The following is an 18,318-nucleotide window of genomic DNA, read 5'->3' as shown; positions in this document are numbered from 1 at the left end:
TATTCATACAAGCTTCATAGGCATGTATTATATATGTTTTATATGTACAAATGTTCATTTCAATTGAGCTCATTATCAGTCATGTATTTCAAGCTAGTGGCCCTTTATTTATACACAACTTCTTGTTATATTAGCTGAGGTCCAAGACACAGTTTCGTATCATTTGTATATATGCATTGTAGGTATAATCAGGTAAAATCGATTCGTTCAATCAAGTTAAAGGATATCAAGAGTCGTCCACCTCATCCAGATTCGGGATGTGACATATACATTCTCACTTTAGTTTATTACTTAACCATGAATTAGTATGATTTGATATAAACGCTAATATTCGTAAATTTTTACCCAATTTCATCCCTCACCTCAGAAATTATTCGATGCATTACAGTAAAATGGAAGTATTGCATTGATAATGGCCATATAGTGTTTTACAATACAGATTGTGCAAGACAGAACAATCTTCAGAGTTGGGAGAAAAAAACATAAGTAATTATCATCAAACATTATGTTCTTCATCATCTAACTTCCTTTGGTCATTTTTGACACAATCATCAGGCAAAGTAACTGGATGAACTACTGTCTTATCACCTTTTCCCAAACGTCGATGCTTGCAAGACTGCCTTATTGTCTCAGCTACTCTATGTTTCCTCTTTGATCGGCCATTACCAGTCCACGAGGAGCTCATGTACTTAGATGGACTTCTAATGTCCCTAGAAACTTTAGCATCCTGCATCTCCAATAAATAGTTCAATTTTTCGTTAATATCAACCAACAATGTCTCCACTTTTTTCTGAATGAGCCTCCATTTTATCTAATCGTTCCTCAACTTGTGCTAGACGCTCATCAAGTTTGGCAGCAGAACTCAAACCACAAGAGATCTTAGAAAAAAAAAAACGAACAAGTATTAGTAAGTTGAGAGGTTTATAAATTGCCAGATATCATTAACTTTAAACACAGGAGATCTTAAAACAAAACAAAAGAGATCATTTATACAAAACACGAGATCATTAGTAACTTAAGAGATTTATACTGAGAGAATAATCACAATTACAAAGTTAACACCATCTACACACCCCCAACTCCACCCCGATAAAAACACTCTTTTAGTTAGTTCAATGGGAAATGAGTGAAAACATCATGTTCTATAGCACAAATTTCCCACTGATTTGCAGGGGGAAAAACCTTTGTTTCTAGCAGTGAAGGTTTGGTACAAACGATATAAATCCTCAAGCTATTGACTAGTGACTAATCATAAGAAAGAATTAGAAAATTAAAAATGGGTTAGTCGAACAACAATATATAAATCAGTGGCCTTGTGTTCTTCTGCTAGCTAGTCAACTTTGCAGTTACAAAAATTCAATTCAGATCATTAACAACATATAAATCAGTGGTATAATGTTATTTCTTCTCTTCCATTTTTAATAGAGAAAAGACTTCCAAGGCAGAACAACAAAAATAGAATTACCTCATTCTCCACAACTCAGACATTCTCTTTGTGTCCAACACCATAGTTTTGCTGCTTTGTAACCACCACCTCCTCTACAACATCCTCTTTTGACGCACCCCCATCGTCCTCTTCCACTGATTGCTCCTCGTCACTCTCCTCTGGCCCAGAAGTAGTTTTGTAGGAAGTAGCTTCCACTGTCATCTCTTAGGTTCAAATTTCAATATAAAAGGGAATTTTAGTGACGAGTAAAATGACAAGGAAAAAGGGGGATTTCTAAGGGGAAGTTTGCTTCCAACAAAACTAGTGTTCAAGATTTAATTTCTAGTACCTTTATACAAACAAGTCCCTTTTAAGTGTACTTTTGCAAACATAGGCTTCCCTGATGCTGTGTACGACGTCACATAAGAAATTTGAAAAATAAATAAATCAAAAAGAACATTAAATAAAAATGAGAGGATCATTTTTCTTAATTTCGAATTGCAAGTGAAAATGTGAAATACAAAACATGAACTTTCAATGTTCACCTTGTCCATGGGATTTTGACCATTACTTGCAGCGTAGGGATGTAAATAATTGATCATAGGATATTGAGATTTTGCCTCCATGGCCCGCATCTTTAGACCTATTTTCCACTGATAATCTTAGTGCAATATCAGATATTGATCATAGGATATTGACCATTACTTGCAGCATAGGGATGTAAATAATTGATCATAGGGTATTGAGATTTTGCCTCCATGGCCCGCATCTTTAGACCTATTTTCCACTGATAATCTTACTGTAATATCAGATAAATTTAAGATAAAAACGCGTACAGCACGTCTAGATGACAGGAAAAATGAATGATGTTTACACAAGCAGGAATAACAGAGCTAACTGAAGTGGAGAAAAAATTGCATCATTTAACTACATAAAAACGAAGAGACAGGAAGATGCCTGGTTAAGGTCCCCATTCTAAGCAACCATATCAACAAAATAAAATCAGCCTCAAAGGTTTGATAAGAGCACAATCTAGATAAATAATTCTCAAAATTAAAGATAATTTGACATTACGCCCTGTTGTGAACAACTAAATATTTTAAAGATATTGTTACATCCTGCTGTGAAAGACTAAAACTTGTTTTCTCTTGACAACATCAGTTATTATCCAATGAACAGGAGCAGCAACCAGTCATTTCGACAAATCTAGAACAAAATGTAAGACACTAAGAGAGTAAAAGTAGGTTTTCCACTTGAACTAGTAAGGCACTAAGAGAGTTAAACTAGGTTTTCCACTTGAACTAGTTCCTTGAGTACAACAACAACAACATATACAGTGTATTCCCAAAGAGTAAGGTCTGGGGAGGGTAGAGTATACACAGATCTTACCTCTACCTCAGAAGTGAGGTAGAGAGATTGTTTCCGATTGAACTAGTTCCTTGAGTGATCATCAAAAATGGAAATATCTAGGGAATACATCTCTTGATAAAAATTCAATTAAACAACCAAGCAATGGGAACATGGATGTACCTAGCTTATAAGTTATGGGTTCGTGTGAGTGAACCATAGCTTTTCCCAGAGACCTTTTATTTGGAGTATAAATATATAATTGTGAATCTAATTACTAATGTATATTAACTTGATATCATTGTGTAAGAATCCATAAGTTTCAGATCATCAAACTGAATGAGAGAACCATATTTTGACATATGGGTAAGCTGAAAAAATTAGTTCCCAAATTGACTTGTCAAACTTTTGCCTAAGTGGTAATCTTCAGAAAACAGATAAACGCGAAGAGTGTGTTTAGTATGGAGGAAAATATTTTCTGGAAAAATTTTCTCGGAAAACAAATTTCTTGAAAATGAGGGAAGTTAAAAGAGAAAAATGATTTCCCTAAAGTAGGAAAAACAAGTTACGCAACTTTCCAAGATAATTGTCTCCTTCCTACTCACCCAACACGTCCAACCCCCACCCTTGACCATTCCACCCCTTACCACCCCGAACCCCCACTCTCCACACCATCTCACACTCATATTGTTGTGCTAGATTACATTTTTTCTTATTACCAAACACTAGCATTTGTCCAAGAATATTTTTCACTTTTTTCCAGAAAACACATTTGGCCCCAGAGTTTTCAAGAAATTTGAAAAACAACAAAAGTTTTTCATTTTATTCACTCCAAATTACTCACAAAAAGTCAAAAACAACTCCAAATTTGTATTCATGGCCAAACGCACTCTTGATTTTCAAAAAGGCATGATAGATAAATGTGTTTGGCTTCCGCTAACATGCATGACCTCCAACTGTAATTGTATACAAATAGACGTATAAAATTAAATAAATAGACACAAACATGAGATGTCACATACGATATGAATTGCCACGTAAAACACCACATAAAACACATTTATGTATTATCTCTTTCAAAAATTAGTTCACTCTAAAAACAAAAACTATTTTTTTCAAATTACACAATCAAATATAGTCAAACGCCACTAAGAAAATCACTTGTTTTCCAATATTTTATATTTTCTAGGAAAACACTTTCGTTCGTACCCAATAAATTAAGGGAAAAAGAAGCTTTACATCATGTTGACATTCGATTGACGATCACCGGGTGGAAGTAGATTCCACCGATAACCAGACTCTATGCCTCCGGCAAAAGCCCCGGCGACATCTCCGGCGGTGGCGGTATCTTTAACCCTTTTAGCCAACAACCGAGCCCGAGACCTCCGATAATTCAAATCCATCTAAATACTGATCTGATTTATACTTTTTTTACCGATCGAAAATCAGTTTTATATTGTATTGTTAATTACTTGATATTATTTATTTTTGTCATTATTTATTATTTAATAACCCTATCTTTTCATAGTAATTTATCTCATACCTTATTTTTCTTACAAATTTTATCATTCAAAGCATAGATATATGACATTATATAATAACAAAAAATGATATAATTTATCCAAATGTTATATTTATTAAAATAATACATATAATACACGTAATAACCATCTAACTAAAGTGTTAAACTTGAATGAGGCTCCTCTCATTGTTTGACAAGTAGATTATTAGTAGCCTGTTTGGATTGACTTATTTTTAAGCAGCTTATAAGTTGAAAATTGCTTATAAGTTTTTTTAAAAAATAGGTGTAGACTAACTTTTTTTTTTGACTTATAAGTTGTTTTCAACTTATAAACTGCTTAAAATAAGTTCATCAAAATAAACCAACTATTTATTGAGGCTTAAAATAAGTTCATCAATAATTAATAGCATAATCAAAATTATATTTGCATGCTAAAAAGTTTCAAACATTGCAACAAATTATCATTATGTTGAATCAACACAACACTATTTTGATATCATTATATCAACTTTTCAAATTCTGCTTAATATTATTTCAATATTATCATATCAACTTATCAAATTCTTAAGCCAGATTTTATTATTCTAACTTTATAGTATTATTGATTTTTTTTAAAAAAAATCACATTGCTTAAATTCTCACTTCATATAAAGTTTGTGTACTTCCTACTCTCCTCAAACCTCACATGTAGGATTATACTGGTGGTTTATTAATAAAATTGGTATTCAATTTATATATGTCAACTTGAAAATAAATAAATCAAGGCATCTGTATAAATTTTGGCTTTAAGCCTGCAAACTTATTGAGACGGCCTTGCAGAGAATTGTTTTCAATAAACTCTTAACTCAAGAAAAAATTGGCCAAAATAGTCTTAAAACATAAGTCAGGAAAGTACAAAAAGAACATATAATAACAACAACAGATAGTAACAACACAAAAACTACAACAAAAACAATATGATAATCTAGTTACAAAGAACAATAAATATTAAACAAGAAACAACAAGAACAATACTCACATTTCAGCTTTAATATGTGTCCTCCACACTCCTCCAATCCAAGACCATGTACTTAAATTAAAACTATTCATGTCATATCTACTCACTTTTTACAAATATTTTTCAGTGGCAAAAATAGATTTTTCATTAAGGGAGTTCAAAAAAATAAATAAGCCAAAAAAATAAATCTATTGAAGCTCATGTGGAAAAAAATATTATTAGCCAGATTCGGACCAACAAACCTATGAACAAATAGCGACATCTTGAACTTGCTTTACCACTAAACCACAAATAGCGACATCTTGAACCTACTTTACCACTAAATCACGCCTTTGACTCATGTTGAAGAGGTTCAATATTAAATATATACTCACAAATCAAAAAATTATTCTTCTATAAATAATGTAATTTTCTGACGAATGGAATTTGAATGAACCCCTCTACTTCATATAGCTCCGCCCCTACTTCTTCTGTCTACCTTTATTGTGAAATCACCTATAATCAATATCTCACACGTCTTAAACATCCATGCACCTCATGTGCCCAAAGCATTCCAGTCTAGTTTCAACATGTTGTGTGGAGGAACTCTACTGGGAAAAATGAGCTAAAAGAGACTTTTGAGAGTGGAATGAAGATTTGGGAATTTCTATTTCTTTTATTTATTTATTTTGTTATAAACATTTAATTGGGGGTTAATTATGAAGAAGTGAGGTTGATTTAAAATATTTGTAAACTTAGGGTAAAAAATTAAAAGATCAAAAACACATCCCCAAAAGTCTCCTCTTTCATATTTCAAAATTCAAAATTCAAAATTTCTTATTCCCTCCATCTCTTTTTTTTACTAATCTCTTTTTTTCTTCTTTTCTTGTTCCTTTCATATTTTAAAATTCAAAATTTCTTATTATCTCCATCTTTTTTTTTACTAATCTCTCTTTTTCTTCTTTTCTTGTTCCTTTTCCCTTTCATCTTCTTCTTCCTTAACTTCTTTGCCTTTTTTCTTCTCCATTTTTTTCTTTCTTTTCAAACTTTTTGTGTTTTCATCTTCTTCTTCTTCGGATGTTGTCATCCTCATTTTTTTCTTCACTCCGATTTGATTGTAAAAATTATAAAAAAAATTGATATGTTGTTTATATTAACAAGAGTCGTTCAAACAATCAAAAATTATTTAAACAACCCTAAGTTGTTTAGTTCAAATAACAGAAGTTGTTTAAACAATTAAAAATTGTTTAAACAACCAGAAGTTGTTTAGTTCAAACAACTAGAAGATATTTAAACAACCCTAAGTAGTTTAGGTGTTTTTTACGATTCTTTAGTTAAAACAATGAGAGTATTTTAAATATCAGTTAGTTGTTTGGAGAGATATGAAAATATTTGCTATTTTTTTTGGAGATCGAGATATAAAAATATTTGTTAGTTGTTTAGTCAAATATTTAAACATCTGTCAGTTGTTTGGAGGTGATGATGACGTGAAAGAGGGGAGGTTAGGGGTGGATGGGGCTGAGGGTGGATGAGGAGCAGGAAAACTTTTGTAAATTAAAAAAAACTTGTAATTCTTAAAATATGTGTCATTATCACTAATTAAAAAAAATCCCTTTTAGTTCATTTTTAAGATTTGTGTCCTATTTTTTTTATTTACGCTCTCAAAAATCTCTTTTAATTTAATCCCCCAACTCACTACACCTTGTCAAAAACTTACAACACGTCAAATTTTACAAGTTATACATTTTCTACCCCTCAAGAACAGTTGTCATCTCACTGTTAAGTGTGTCAATTCTCAGGGACAAGTGTCAATGGAAATTCCACTATACTACTCTGCACTGTACAAAGATCTCAGTAAGCTAAATACTCTCAATAATCCTCTCAAACATGCTCATTCCCAATTCCAATTCCCCTTTTTTCATCTCACCCTTTCAATCCAATACATTGTTCTTGTACATAGTAATTCGCCATGGAATCTGAACGAGCAAATGCAGATGAAATTCAAAGCCCTTTTTCTGCCCACCACATGTATGATGAAATGCCAAGCTCATATTCTACTAACAAAAGTGTTAATTATGTTGAAAGGAGTGATAGTACAGTTTTGGGTTTGCAGAATGCGGCAAATTTTTCTGGGGTTCGGAAGAGGAAACGGGGGGTGTACGTTGCTGAAAAATGGGACCCGATTATGAAAAAACGGGTTTGGTTAGGTACATTCAACACTGCTGAAGAAGCTTCCGAGGCTTATTTGGCTAAGCAATGTGAATTTTCTTCTGCCCACCACATGTTTGATGAAATGCCAAGCTCAAATTTGACTAACAAAACTGCTTCTGTTGCTGCTGATGGGAAAAAGCCCTTTATTCAGGAGATATCTTTTCGTGACAAAAGTACCTTACTTGGAGCTGAATGGCATAACATGGGGAAATTGAGAAAAAAGACTTTCAAGAAAAAGCAGGTATGCAAAAGCTTTAACTCTAAAATGCATGGGAAAGAACCTGTAGAATCTTGTAAACAAACATCATGTTCAATATCTAAATCATCTGATAGGTGTAATACTATGAAAAGAAATCCTAAAGCTAAGTCAGGCTTACTTGGAATCCGAAAGCAAAAGAATGGAAGATATAGTGCTGAAATTAGAGACCCAATTAAGCATAAGCAAGTATGGTTGGGTACTTTTGACACTATTGAAGAGGCTTCACAAGCTTATTTGTCCAAAAAGTCTGAGTTTGATAAGGAGAATAAACCAAAGAATTGTGATCAAACTCAGCCTGAATCATCTGTTAGGGCATCATTGTCTAGTGTAGGTATAAATAAAAAAATGGATTCTCCCAAAACAACGCGTATCATTGGGGTTCGAAAGAACAAGTGGGGGAAATATACATCTGAAATTATAAACCCCATTAGTAAGAAAAAGATTTGGTTGGGGACTTTTAGCACGTATGAAGAAGCTTCCCTGGCTTATCAATCTAAGAAGCTCGAGTTTCGGGAAATAGTCAAGCCAAAGAAGAAATGTAGTAAGAAAATTCATTCAAATGCAAGGGAGAAGCAAGTTGGGAAAGAGAAAATAGTTGTAAATTGTGAAGAACTTCAGCTTGAATCAGCTGCTGAAGGAACTTTCCATGCTAATCAGTATATGAAATTCTACGTTCAGAGATCACAGGAGGACGAGTTGCAAAGCAAAATGCCGGTTGATTTTGGTACAGGGGAGAAGCAGGCTGCAAAAGAGAAATTAGTTGGAAAGTGTGAAGGATTTCAGCCCGAATCAGCTGCTGAAGAAACTTTCCATGCTAATCAGTATATGAAATTCAGCGTTCAGAGATCAAAGGAGGACGAGTTGCAAAGCAAAATGCCGGTTGATTTTAGTACTGGGGAGAAGCAGGCTGCGAAAGAGAAATTAGTTAGAAAGTGTGAAGGATTTCAGCCCGAATCAGCTGCTGAAGAAACTTTCCATGCTAATCAGTATATGAAATTCAACGTTCAGAGATCAAAGGAGGACGAGCTGCAAAGCAAAATGCCGGTTGATTTTAGTACAGGGAAGAAGCAAGGAAGTCAAGAAGATGCAGATTCATCGATGGGACAATGGGTCCAACTTCCAGATGGCAGGGAAGTCAAATTTTCGCTGGAACTGGGCTTACCAATCATTGATAAGTATGGATCTCTTTTAGGTGGGTTCCGCAGTTTGGACAATCTCAGGATATATGATGAGAATATATATTAAACGGAAAATGACAATGAAATAGTTTGAAAAATGCAAGAAGATTTTTTTGGGTAGGACTCTGTAGATAGTAGTAATATGTAAGTAATATGTAAGCTTCTTGCAACTTTTGGTTTTCCTCATAATGATAATGACAAATGGTATCTGTGCATGTTAGTAAATCTGTGTTTGTTTTTGCTGTAATACTGGAAATTTCTTTTGTGTGCTATTTAATTATTTTCATCGTAATGCCTTTGTGGACGTTACTATGAAAATTGGGGGTTGAAAAGTTCATCATGTCTACTTCCTTTCGCTCCTATCGCTTTATTTTGTTATCGTTACTGTTTTCATTTCCGTATTCCCTTTTTCATACTGCTTTCAGTTGTGTTCCTTGAGCATAGGGTCTACCGGAAACAACCAGCTCTTTGTTGCGTACTACACTGGGTGTGTTCCTGTTGTTGTCTACTTCCTTTCGACTACATACAATGGTATAACAAGTGCGGACAAAGAACATATCTCGCACAAATTTCAGTCCCTACTCAAAAGTGCTAAAGACTTGTTTTGCAAGGTAGTCATACATAGCAAATTGCATATCCATAATTCCATTGATGTGAAAGAGAGAGAGGAAGAACAGTGTGAAACTGGATCAAAGACCCCAAAGGAATCCAAACTGCTCAAGGAGGCCCATAACTGAAACTCAAAACTCCACTTCCCTAGTTTGAGGAGGACATCCTGATTTAAAAGATTATACTGCACAGATTAGGAAGGCAAGAGGGGCACAATCAACAGGAGAGACAATAACCAGCAACTTGATCACAGGTTAGTGTTTGGATCGTCTCAAGACTAGGATGATAATGCAATGATGTAAAGTTCGATATATGCAGGCGATTGACACTTAATTAAAGGACACACATAGAGCAATTCCAGGTACATACCGCCTTGCAGTCCATTTGGAGATGCATTGGCAGTTGATGAGGAGCCAGCAGCATGTAGCGGAAAGGATAAGTGCTCGCTAACACATGATGATGAAACGAGGAGTGGCCGCCCTCCTCCTTACGTATGGAATTTCTTTTCATTCCTTACTCTTCCATTTTATATCAAGGACCATGCAAATTTCTTATATTATGAGGTGTTTGTTTTTTATGAAAAAGAGAATCAAAATCTTAGTAATTGCTAGGTTTAAGATGTTTTGCCTTGTTATTTGTTACAGTAATCGATTTTGTATGTATGGGTCTTTTTTTCACGCACAAATAGAACGAACTAAAGGGGTCGTGCAACCTAGAGAGATGGCCATATCTTTTTGATGAATGTGGTATCGGGGTTAAGAGTTTTCGCTACTGTTTAGTGTTATCAACTCAATTTGGTGGTTGTTAGGCTTTTTTCCTGTTGTTTTCACCAAGTCGACTTCGATTTAGACTGTCTTATTGTGGATCTTACGCTAGAAACTTTTAGCTCTCATGCCTCTGCATGAAGCATACACGTCGATAACTTTGCCGTTGTAAATGAATCTCTACTAATATTTTAAAAATATGCTAATTTCTCTTCTTTTTTTCTTTTTAAACTTGTGTAGAAGAGTCATAATCACTGAGATTTGAAGAATGATAACTTGATATTAACAAATTTTCATTTGTTTTACATGTACCTTACAATAATAAGCCATCTATATGGCTCTCTGGCTATGCTTGTCAAGGCTCATTTGTGCTGTAGCCTACCAAATTTGACTTGCATTTTGTACTTTTCTAACCTAATTAATAAAAAGTTGACCTACACCACCAAAGAACAAAGAAAATGTCATGGATCACAATCAATTTGGATCCAATGAATTTGTACAATTTTAGTAAGGTTTTTGCATGTATAGGAACATGTCCTGGAAAGTGTTGAACTGGTCAAAGTTGCAAATTTGCTGCTGCATTTGGGTTTCAAATGGTTCATTTAGTAAACCATCCAAATAATCTAGCTGGAAATCTAGGGTGTTTCCATGGTCATCCCATTTGGGTGCACTTTGAACCTCTTTGTCACATGGCGACAAGACATGCTCGGAGCCTGAGCTCGAGTTTGTCGTGTGCATTCTAGTCATCGACTCTGACGTTTCGAACTGGAAGTAGTCGTTTGTCGGTGTCGGTGTTGATCGAGGCCGTGGCGGCATCAGCATCGGCGCCACCGGTGCTAATTGTGTGGGTAATAATTTTGGTTTTATTTCTTCCTCAAATTCTCCAAAACTTGCATTTTCCTTGTCCACATTGTAATACTTCTCAAGTGTGCCCTTCTTGTTGTATATTCGACACAATACCCAATCATCAAGCTGCAATATATGTCAATCACATAATTAATAAACAAGTAACAAATTGTATTTTGTACTCATAATTTAAAGAAAATAATAACCATTTTATTTTATTTATTACTATATGTTAATTGGTGCCACAACTTATTGTTAATAATTAAAGTAAGACCTTTCACTAATTTTTCATTTGAAACAAGTAGATCTTAGGAGATATCACTCTTATTTCATTTTATATGGTATATTTTCATTTTAGTATATTACTTGTTCAATCAAATACTATCATATGAGATAAAAGAAATAGATTTAGTACTAGATCCATCTAACTATATAATATCTTGCTTCGAACATAAGATCATAAATCATGTCATTATAAAATAAAAAATAAAAATTTTAAAATCAAATTGTTTCTAAATATGGATTTAGTTCACGTAAATTTAATAGCTTTTGTCACACAAATATTTATATATTAACTCAAATCCTGAATCGGTCTCTCTAAAAGGGACTTACCCTCAAGTTATTGCTCTTGCCAGCAGACCGGTCCACATTAGCGAGCCGGTACTCGTGCATTATCCAATTGGTTTTTGTTCCTCTTGGTGCTTTTCCAGCATAGAACACAAGTGCCTTCTTTATACCTAATGTTTTGGGTTTTCCTACCGGTTTATCAGCTCCGGTTGCCTTCCAATAACCGGTTCCTGCTGCTCGGTTCGGCCTTGAACCGTTTGGATATTTTCTATCTCTTGGTGAGAAAAAATACCATTCCTTTTCACCATACAAAGCCTTCTCTGCATTTACCAACAAAAATAAAGTTAGGAAGAAAAAAAAAGTTGAAAAGGCAAAATTTTCCAATAAAGTTAAAAGTTTTCGTTTTTCCGTGGATTTTGAAGTTGAAATTTTAAAATTTAAGTTTTATAAGCTGTGATTTTTAGAATTTGTAGTTGTGTTTAGATGTGCAGTTTATTTGGAAAAAAATTTGAAATTTTATAAGTGAAAGTTACAAAACTTGTTTGAGCCTGAAGGTCAACTTTTAGGATCAAACAGATATTTGAAGATAATTTTTTAAAATTTGATTCAAAATTTATAGTTAAATGCTAACTTAGATCCTATTTGACTATGGAAGTTGAAATCTGCAAATTTGAGTTTTTGAAGTTATGATTTTTAAGGTTTGAAGTTGTGACATGCAGTTTAGTTGGAAAATTTTGAATTTTTGTGAGTGAAAGTTTGATTTGAGCCCCTTTTTGGAACCTAGAAAATATTTGAAGATTAGGAGCCGTTTGGATGCTGCTAACTTAAAGCCATAAAGTTCTTAAATTCCGTCAAAAATAAAAAATTAAAATTTATAACTTTTTTTAAGTGGTTAAAGTTATTTTATTTGAGCATGAAAATTACTTTTATATCCCTTGTATTTTAAGGAAATTTCCAAACTATCCTTTTAATTCTTTTAACCCTAAAATTCAAACACTTATTTTCAACATAAACACTTTTATTCAAACAATAACTGCTTATTTATAAAAATAACTTTTAGCAATTCAAAGTTCTAAAAACACTTCATACATAAAAATTATTTTTTTTAAACCCATCCAAACAGAATCTATATTTCAAATTTTAATAGCAAAACATATCCTTGAAACAAATTTCAAAATCTAATTTAAAATTTATGATCACATGCTAGCTTAAGCAGTTTCTTTTTTTTAAAAAAATTAACTTAGAATTTGTAAGAATTAAATAAATGAAGAGTCAAAATTACCAGGCAACTGCCATGGATCAAACTTGTAAAGATCAATTTCAGCTATAATTGAAACTGAAATCGTCTGTCCTGCACATTTCCTGCAGAGATAATGCTGCACCAATTCGTCGTCCGTCGGATGGAATCTGAATCCCGCCGGTAACACCAATTGCTGATTTCCGGCTACTCCTTTGATCATTTCCTTCAAATTCTCACTCTTCCTAACTTTCCTTTTCTTTCCCTATTCGACTCGATTCGATTCAATAGATCGCTTTTAATTTTCCTCTGTTTTCTTCTCTGCTTGCTTCTTCTGCTGCTTTGCTTAGTTTCAGTTTGCTTTGACAAAAAAATACTTGTTGGTGTGAAGTGTATATATAGAGAGAAAAAGGGGGCAAATTGCACGTGGTGGATTGAAACTGGTCAATAATTATAATAATAATAATTATAATAATAAAATAAAACGTGTTGTAGAGTTTGACAGCAGGAATTAGGACCACTAGTAATTATGTCGACAAGCATATATTGATTTTTGTGTATATGTTTTTTTTTTTTATAATATGTTTTAATAATTTATTAAAATTAAAAATATTTCTCATTTTAAAAGTTAAAATATCTCTAGATTTTTTCGCAAGTTGTTCTTTTTTAATCGCGTATTAAATTAAATTTAGACCAATATTGTTGTAGGGCAAGGTTTAAGAGTTCATCTAATTTCCTGTTAGAGGGAAATAACATTATTTACATATAATTGAAATTATTTTTTAAAAATATATAGTTAATATTAAAAAAAAATTCTGATTATAGTATAAAACATAAATAAATTGTTGACCAATTAAGAATCTTCAAAGTTCAAAAGATGAAGATAGCGAGTGTGCCCTGATAGATATATGTGCATAATATGAGAGATATGCTTAGAAACAAAGTTTTATAGGGCAAAATGGGAGTAACTTTTGTGGTGAAAAAAATGAGGGAAATAAAACTGTGGTGGTTCAAATATGTGAAGATGATGAATATGTCGGTAAGGAAATGCGAGAGGTTAGTTGTAGCAGGAGTTAGGAGAGGTAGAAGTAGACTAAATAAGAGTTGGGAGTAAGTAGTTAATTAGGAAATGACATAACTTCAACTTACGAAGTACATAACTTTAGATAAAAAAAAAATTGAAGATCGAGAATTGAATTAGAGGATAACAGTTCCCTACCTTTCAAGGTAAAGATAAGATTTGTATATATTACACCATCTTTTCATATTTCACTAATAAGATTATACTGAATATACTATTATTGTATATGTATAGTCAAATGAGATAATATAATTACTTTTTTCTTAAAAAGGAGATCAATTATTTTTTTATTTTAAGCATTAAAAGGGTGGGCGTGGGGGTGGGGGGTGGAAGTACTTTCAAGAAAAAAGTTACTTGGTGATCAAGAATTCTAAGCTAGTGGGTGTGTGTGGGGTCTTTGGGTTTTTGGGCTGACCGCAGCCATAGACTAAATAGAACAGTAGTATCCAATCATAGGATGACACGTGGAAATATGTCCCCACGTGTGCTTCTTATTTTGTCACTGCTCTCGTCATCCGGTAGGGTCCACTTTCTCATGGGGGGAATCCAAAAGTCGGCTGTAAGAAAGATAATTCTCCGTCCTAATTAATATATTTTTTAATTTCTTATTTTAATTAGTCCAAAAAAAAAAGAAATTTATGTATGAAAAGTTTTTAAATAATAATTTATACTTCTCATTTTAATTATTCTTTAATGAGAAACTATTATAATCATATTATTATTATTATGATTTTTTTATGCGGAGATGAATCTATAATTTCTAGTACTACCTCCATCCATATTAGATAAGGATCTTATTAAAAATATTTATTTCATATTACTTGATCACTTACTAAATCAAGATGAAATTAATTAATTTTTTTTTATTTTACCCCTACAATTAATATGACATTTTGAATGTAAACAATTTTTAATACTAGATATTTTAATACTCGATGTATATTGCGTTAATATAAAAAAATGGTAAAATGGTAAAGTTTTTCAATGTATTAATGATTTCTTAATCACTGTGTAAAGTTTGAAGTGTCCATCTAATATAAGACAGAGGTAGTATGTGATTGCATTATTAAAATAAAGAAAAAAATGTATTAACTTACAATCGATGGTTAGTCCTCTAGGTAAATAATTTAATATTTAATTAAGTGCATTATTTAATTTTCTTGTAGCATTTAATATTATGTTAATTTTATATATACATAAATAATTTAATTTTACGAAGAGACCATGAATTCATATACTGCATAATTTAGCTATAAACATCAGTCATGAATTATATTAAGTTAAAATCGATCATGTTAGAATCAAACAGTTATTATTATATCAAAAGTTATAGTTGATATCAAAAACGTAACTTTGTTTCTTAACTAAATTCATCAAAGTAAGGTTTATGTCTTCCTCCTTGTATTTTTATTTTGATTATTTATGTTAAGGCTTGGGGGTGTTGCTTAACCCCTGACTGTGCACGAGAGGTGGGAGCCTCGTGTAGGGTCTGTTCCCATAAAAAAAAAAAAAAAAAAAAAAAAAAAAAAAAATTCATCAAATAAGCGTCATATTTGATTATGACTTAGATTCGGACTACTTAGCCCCTTCACGGGCGTTGCCATAGACAAGATGTTAACATTATCCAACAGATCTCTAATTCTCTAAATAAATAACTCAATAACCAATTAATTAAGTACACTATTTTATCTTCTTATATTATCTTCTTACCGTATGAATGTTAATAGATAATATTATATTAATTTTATATATATATAAATAATCTATTTTTACGGAAAGATCATGACTCCATGTGTCTAATAAATATCGGGTTATTAAGTAGTATAACAATAATTCTCCAATAAAAAAAAAGGAAGACCACTCGTGTGCCGCCCACAAAACGCACAAATAGTCAAAAAGGATATTCTTAGAATAATAATACTCCATCCGTCATTTTCTTCGTTTTAATTTATTTGATCTATTTAAATTTAATACGAAGTTTAAAAAAAAATAATTTAAATCTTATTGTTTTAAATTAAAGATATGGTAAATATATCAAAATATTTTTTAATCATGTGGTCTTAAACATGTCATTTAAAAATTTTGAATTAAAAAATTACTAAAAAGGGAAAGAATCATTCGATTTGAAACTAAAAAGAAAAATAGGTCAAATAAATTAAAAGAAAAGGCCGCTGTTTCAATTTGTTTGACTTTTTTGATTGGACAGGGAATTTAAGAAAATTAAGAATTTTTTTGAATATTGTAATTTTAAATTAAATATATGTCAAATATACGAAATAGTCTTAAACATGTTACTTGAAAAGTTAGCATTAAAAAATTGATAAAAAAGAAAAAAAATCATTCTTTTTGAGACATACTAAAAGGGAAAGTAGATAAATAAATTAAAACGGAGGGAGTATATATTATTAGACTTGACACAAAATTTAAGAAAAAAATAAAAAACTTTTAAAATTTAGAATTTAAAATAAATTATGAATATTTATATGACTATAAATCATCTTATTGAGGATATTAATAAATATAAAAACATATTATTTTTATTAGACTGATTAAAAAAGAAAATATATTATATAAATTGTGAGAGAGAGAATACAAAACTTGTTTGTTCATGGCTCCAAATTCTAACTAGTGAAGTACACTAGTTAGTTCTTTTTACCTAAAGCTTTTACTCTCTTTCATTTTTGAATATTCTTCAATGTTCCAACTATTTATGAAACGTTCAAAATAGATGATTATTCATCATTAGAATAAAGTGTAAATATGTGAATATTGTAAATTTGAAAATTCAAGTGACATATATGAATATTCTTCAATATCTTAACTATTTATAAAACATTCAAAATAGATGATTATTCATCATTAGAACAAAGTATAAATACTTGATATCGTGAATTTGAAAATTCAAGTGACATATATGAATATTCTTCAATGTCAAAAACTATTTATGAAACGTTTTGATTATTCATCATTAGAATTCTCGTGGTACATATATGATGGTGTTGGTCCATCAATGACTTAAGAAAGATTATATTTGCCAATATAAATTAAGAGTCATCAAATCTTGATTCTCGATTGCAAAAAACTTGAATCCACGATGTGTGATTAAGGGTGGAGCTAAAACATTCCATTTGAGTTTAAATAAACATACAAATTTTTACTTCAACTCTATTTTTATATTAAAAAATATTTAACTGCAAACTCAATAATTTAGATGAATTATGAATTTATAAATTTTAAATTCTGACTTGACCATAATTTATCATAATTTTGTTTACTTTGTAACTTTCACTTGTTATACAACTTGTACCAACCGTGAATACTTCACAAAAGTCTTAAGAAGGAGATTGACTTCTCTAGATAAAATTGGAGCCACTCACCAGATATGCCCAACTCAGAAAAAAACAAAATGCCCACAACCTATAAAAAATTATGTTAATTAGTCAAATCTATATAATAAAAAAATGACTAGCAAAGTGCTAAAAAAGTGGCAAAAGACTATGAATTCAAAAAAATAATAACAGATTGAGTGCACACAAATTAAAATAATTGAGTTAACAGCCTTTTGACTAAAGAAATTTAAGCACTTAATAGCCCACCAAAGCAAGAAAATCATTAGTAAGAAAAAAAAGGGTCAAAATTATTTTCGCCGGACTGAATGGAATCCGTTTGAAAGGATCTTATATTGAAAAGGCGATCAAAATGATGATTTTCCTGTGGTCCAAGAGCGTATTCGTTGGTTTTTCTATTCCAATCGATGCTTTTGGAATTTTTTTGCTATATAGTTACTGAGAAACTGATTTAAAAATTAAATTTTCTCCCAACTTTCAATAATAATTATTTTTCCTCCTTTATTCTAATTAATTTTTTGAAATATCTATTTTACCCTTTGTATTATGAACCCTTGTCTTTTTTTTAACTTCTTTAAAGTTATGATTTTTTATTTTTTATTCTAGGTAACAAATTTTCTATTAAAAACAAAACTTATTTTTTCTGTTAGAAAAAACTAAATTACAAAAAATCTTAAATGAATATATAAATTATTGACGTTCAATAATGAATAAATGAGTAGAATAAAAGTGAATATTTTAATAATAATCAAAACTCTAATGTATACTATTTATCTTTTTTAATCTAAGTATTTATAGATTTTTATTTAAGCACATTAAAATTATAAGTAGAATAATTTTTTTTATCATTTTGTCATTAAAATTTATGTTATTATTTATGATTATTAGTTTAATATTACATGCATTTAATATGTCAATGGATATAAGTGTATGTTTCAATTCTCTCTT

General features: G+C 31.3%; 2 protein-coding genes and 1 long non-coding RNA gene across 8 annotated transcripts; 1 reads left to right on the top strand and 2 right to left on the bottom strand.

The window, feature by feature from the left end:
• Nucleotides 1-382: 382 nt before the first annotated feature.
• Nucleotides 383-4,178, bottom strand: LOC129870069 (uncharacterized). 4 transcript variants are annotated; one of them, XR_008762027.1, is made up of 5 exons: nt 4,013-4,178; nt 1,972-2,225; nt 1,776-1,832; nt 1,466-1,650; nt 383-878 (listed from the first exon to the last, which is right to left on the bottom strand). It is a non-coding gene; the product is annotated as an uncharacterized LOC129870069 (long non-coding RNA). The 4 variants fall into 4 exon arrangements; XR_008762029.1 differs by having other exon boundaries at nt 1,972-2,213; XR_008762028.1 differs by having other exon boundaries at nt 1,972-2,203.
• A 2,818-nt stretch (nt 4,179-6,996) lies between these two features.
• Nucleotides 6,997-10,132, top strand: LOC129870187 (uncharacterized). 3 transcript variants are annotated; one of them, XR_008762054.1, is made up of 3 exons: nt 6,997-8,933; nt 9,345-9,781; nt 9,847-10,132. XR_008762054.1 is itself a non-coding variant. In XM_055944844.1 (2 exons), the coding sequence occupies exons 1-2, from the start codon at nt 7,241-7,243 to the stop codon at nt 9,512-9,514; spliced, it is 1,863 nt and encodes a 620-aa protein (XP_055800819.1). In that variant the 5' UTR covers nt 6,997-7,240; the 3' UTR covers nt 9,515-10,132. The 3 variants fall into 3 exon arrangements, 1 of the variants encoding a protein (XP_055800819.1); XR_008762053.1 differs by having other exon boundaries at nt 9,833-10,132; XM_055944844.1 differs by having other exon boundaries at nt 9,345-10,132.
• Nucleotides 10,133-10,552: 420 nt separating this feature from the next.
• On the bottom strand, nt 10,553-13,329 carry LOC129870188 (NAC domain-containing protein 2-like). The gene is made up of 3 exons (XM_055944845.1): nt 12,988-13,329; nt 11,751-12,025; nt 10,553-11,264 (listed from the first exon to the last, which is right to left on the bottom strand). Exons 1-3 carry the CDS (start codon nt 13,163-13,165, stop codon nt 10,797-10,799), a joined length of 921 nt encoding a protein of 306 aa, XP_055800820.1. The 5' UTR covers nt 13,166-13,329; the 3' UTR covers nt 10,553-10,796.
• Nucleotides 13,330-18,318: the final 4,989 nt, after the last annotated feature.

Source organism: Solanum dulcamara, chromosome 10 (assembly GCF_947179165.1).
Source record: "Solanum dulcamara chromosome 10, daSolDulc1.2, whole genome shotgun sequence".
NCBI lineage: Eukaryota > Viridiplantae > Streptophyta > Magnoliopsida > Solanales > Solanaceae > Solanum > Solanum dulcamara.
Note: the sequence above shows the minus strand (reverse complement) of the source record. Positions and strands in the feature narration are given on the sequence as shown.

Coding starts and splice junctions, on each gene's coding strand:
- LOC129870187 (XM_055944844.1), top strand. CDS start 7,241: ATGGAATCTGAACGAGCAAATGCAGATGAAATTCAAAGCCCTTTTTCT. Junction 8,934..9,344: donor TAAGTATGGATCTCTTTTAG/GTGGGTTCCGCA, acceptor TACTGCTTTCAG/TTGTGTTCCTTGAGCATAGG.
- LOC129870188 (XM_055944845.1), bottom strand. CDS start 13,165: ATGATCAAAGGAGTAGCCGGAAATCAGCAATTGGTGTTACCGGCGGGA. Junction 12,026..12,987: donor TGATCCATGGCAGTTGCCTG/GTAATTTTGACT, acceptor TGGTAAATGCAG/AGAAGGCTTTGTATGGTGAA. Junction 11,265..11,750: donor GCAAGAGCAATAACTTGAGG/GTAAGTCCCTTT, acceptor CATATATTGCAG/CTTGATGATTGGGTATTGTG.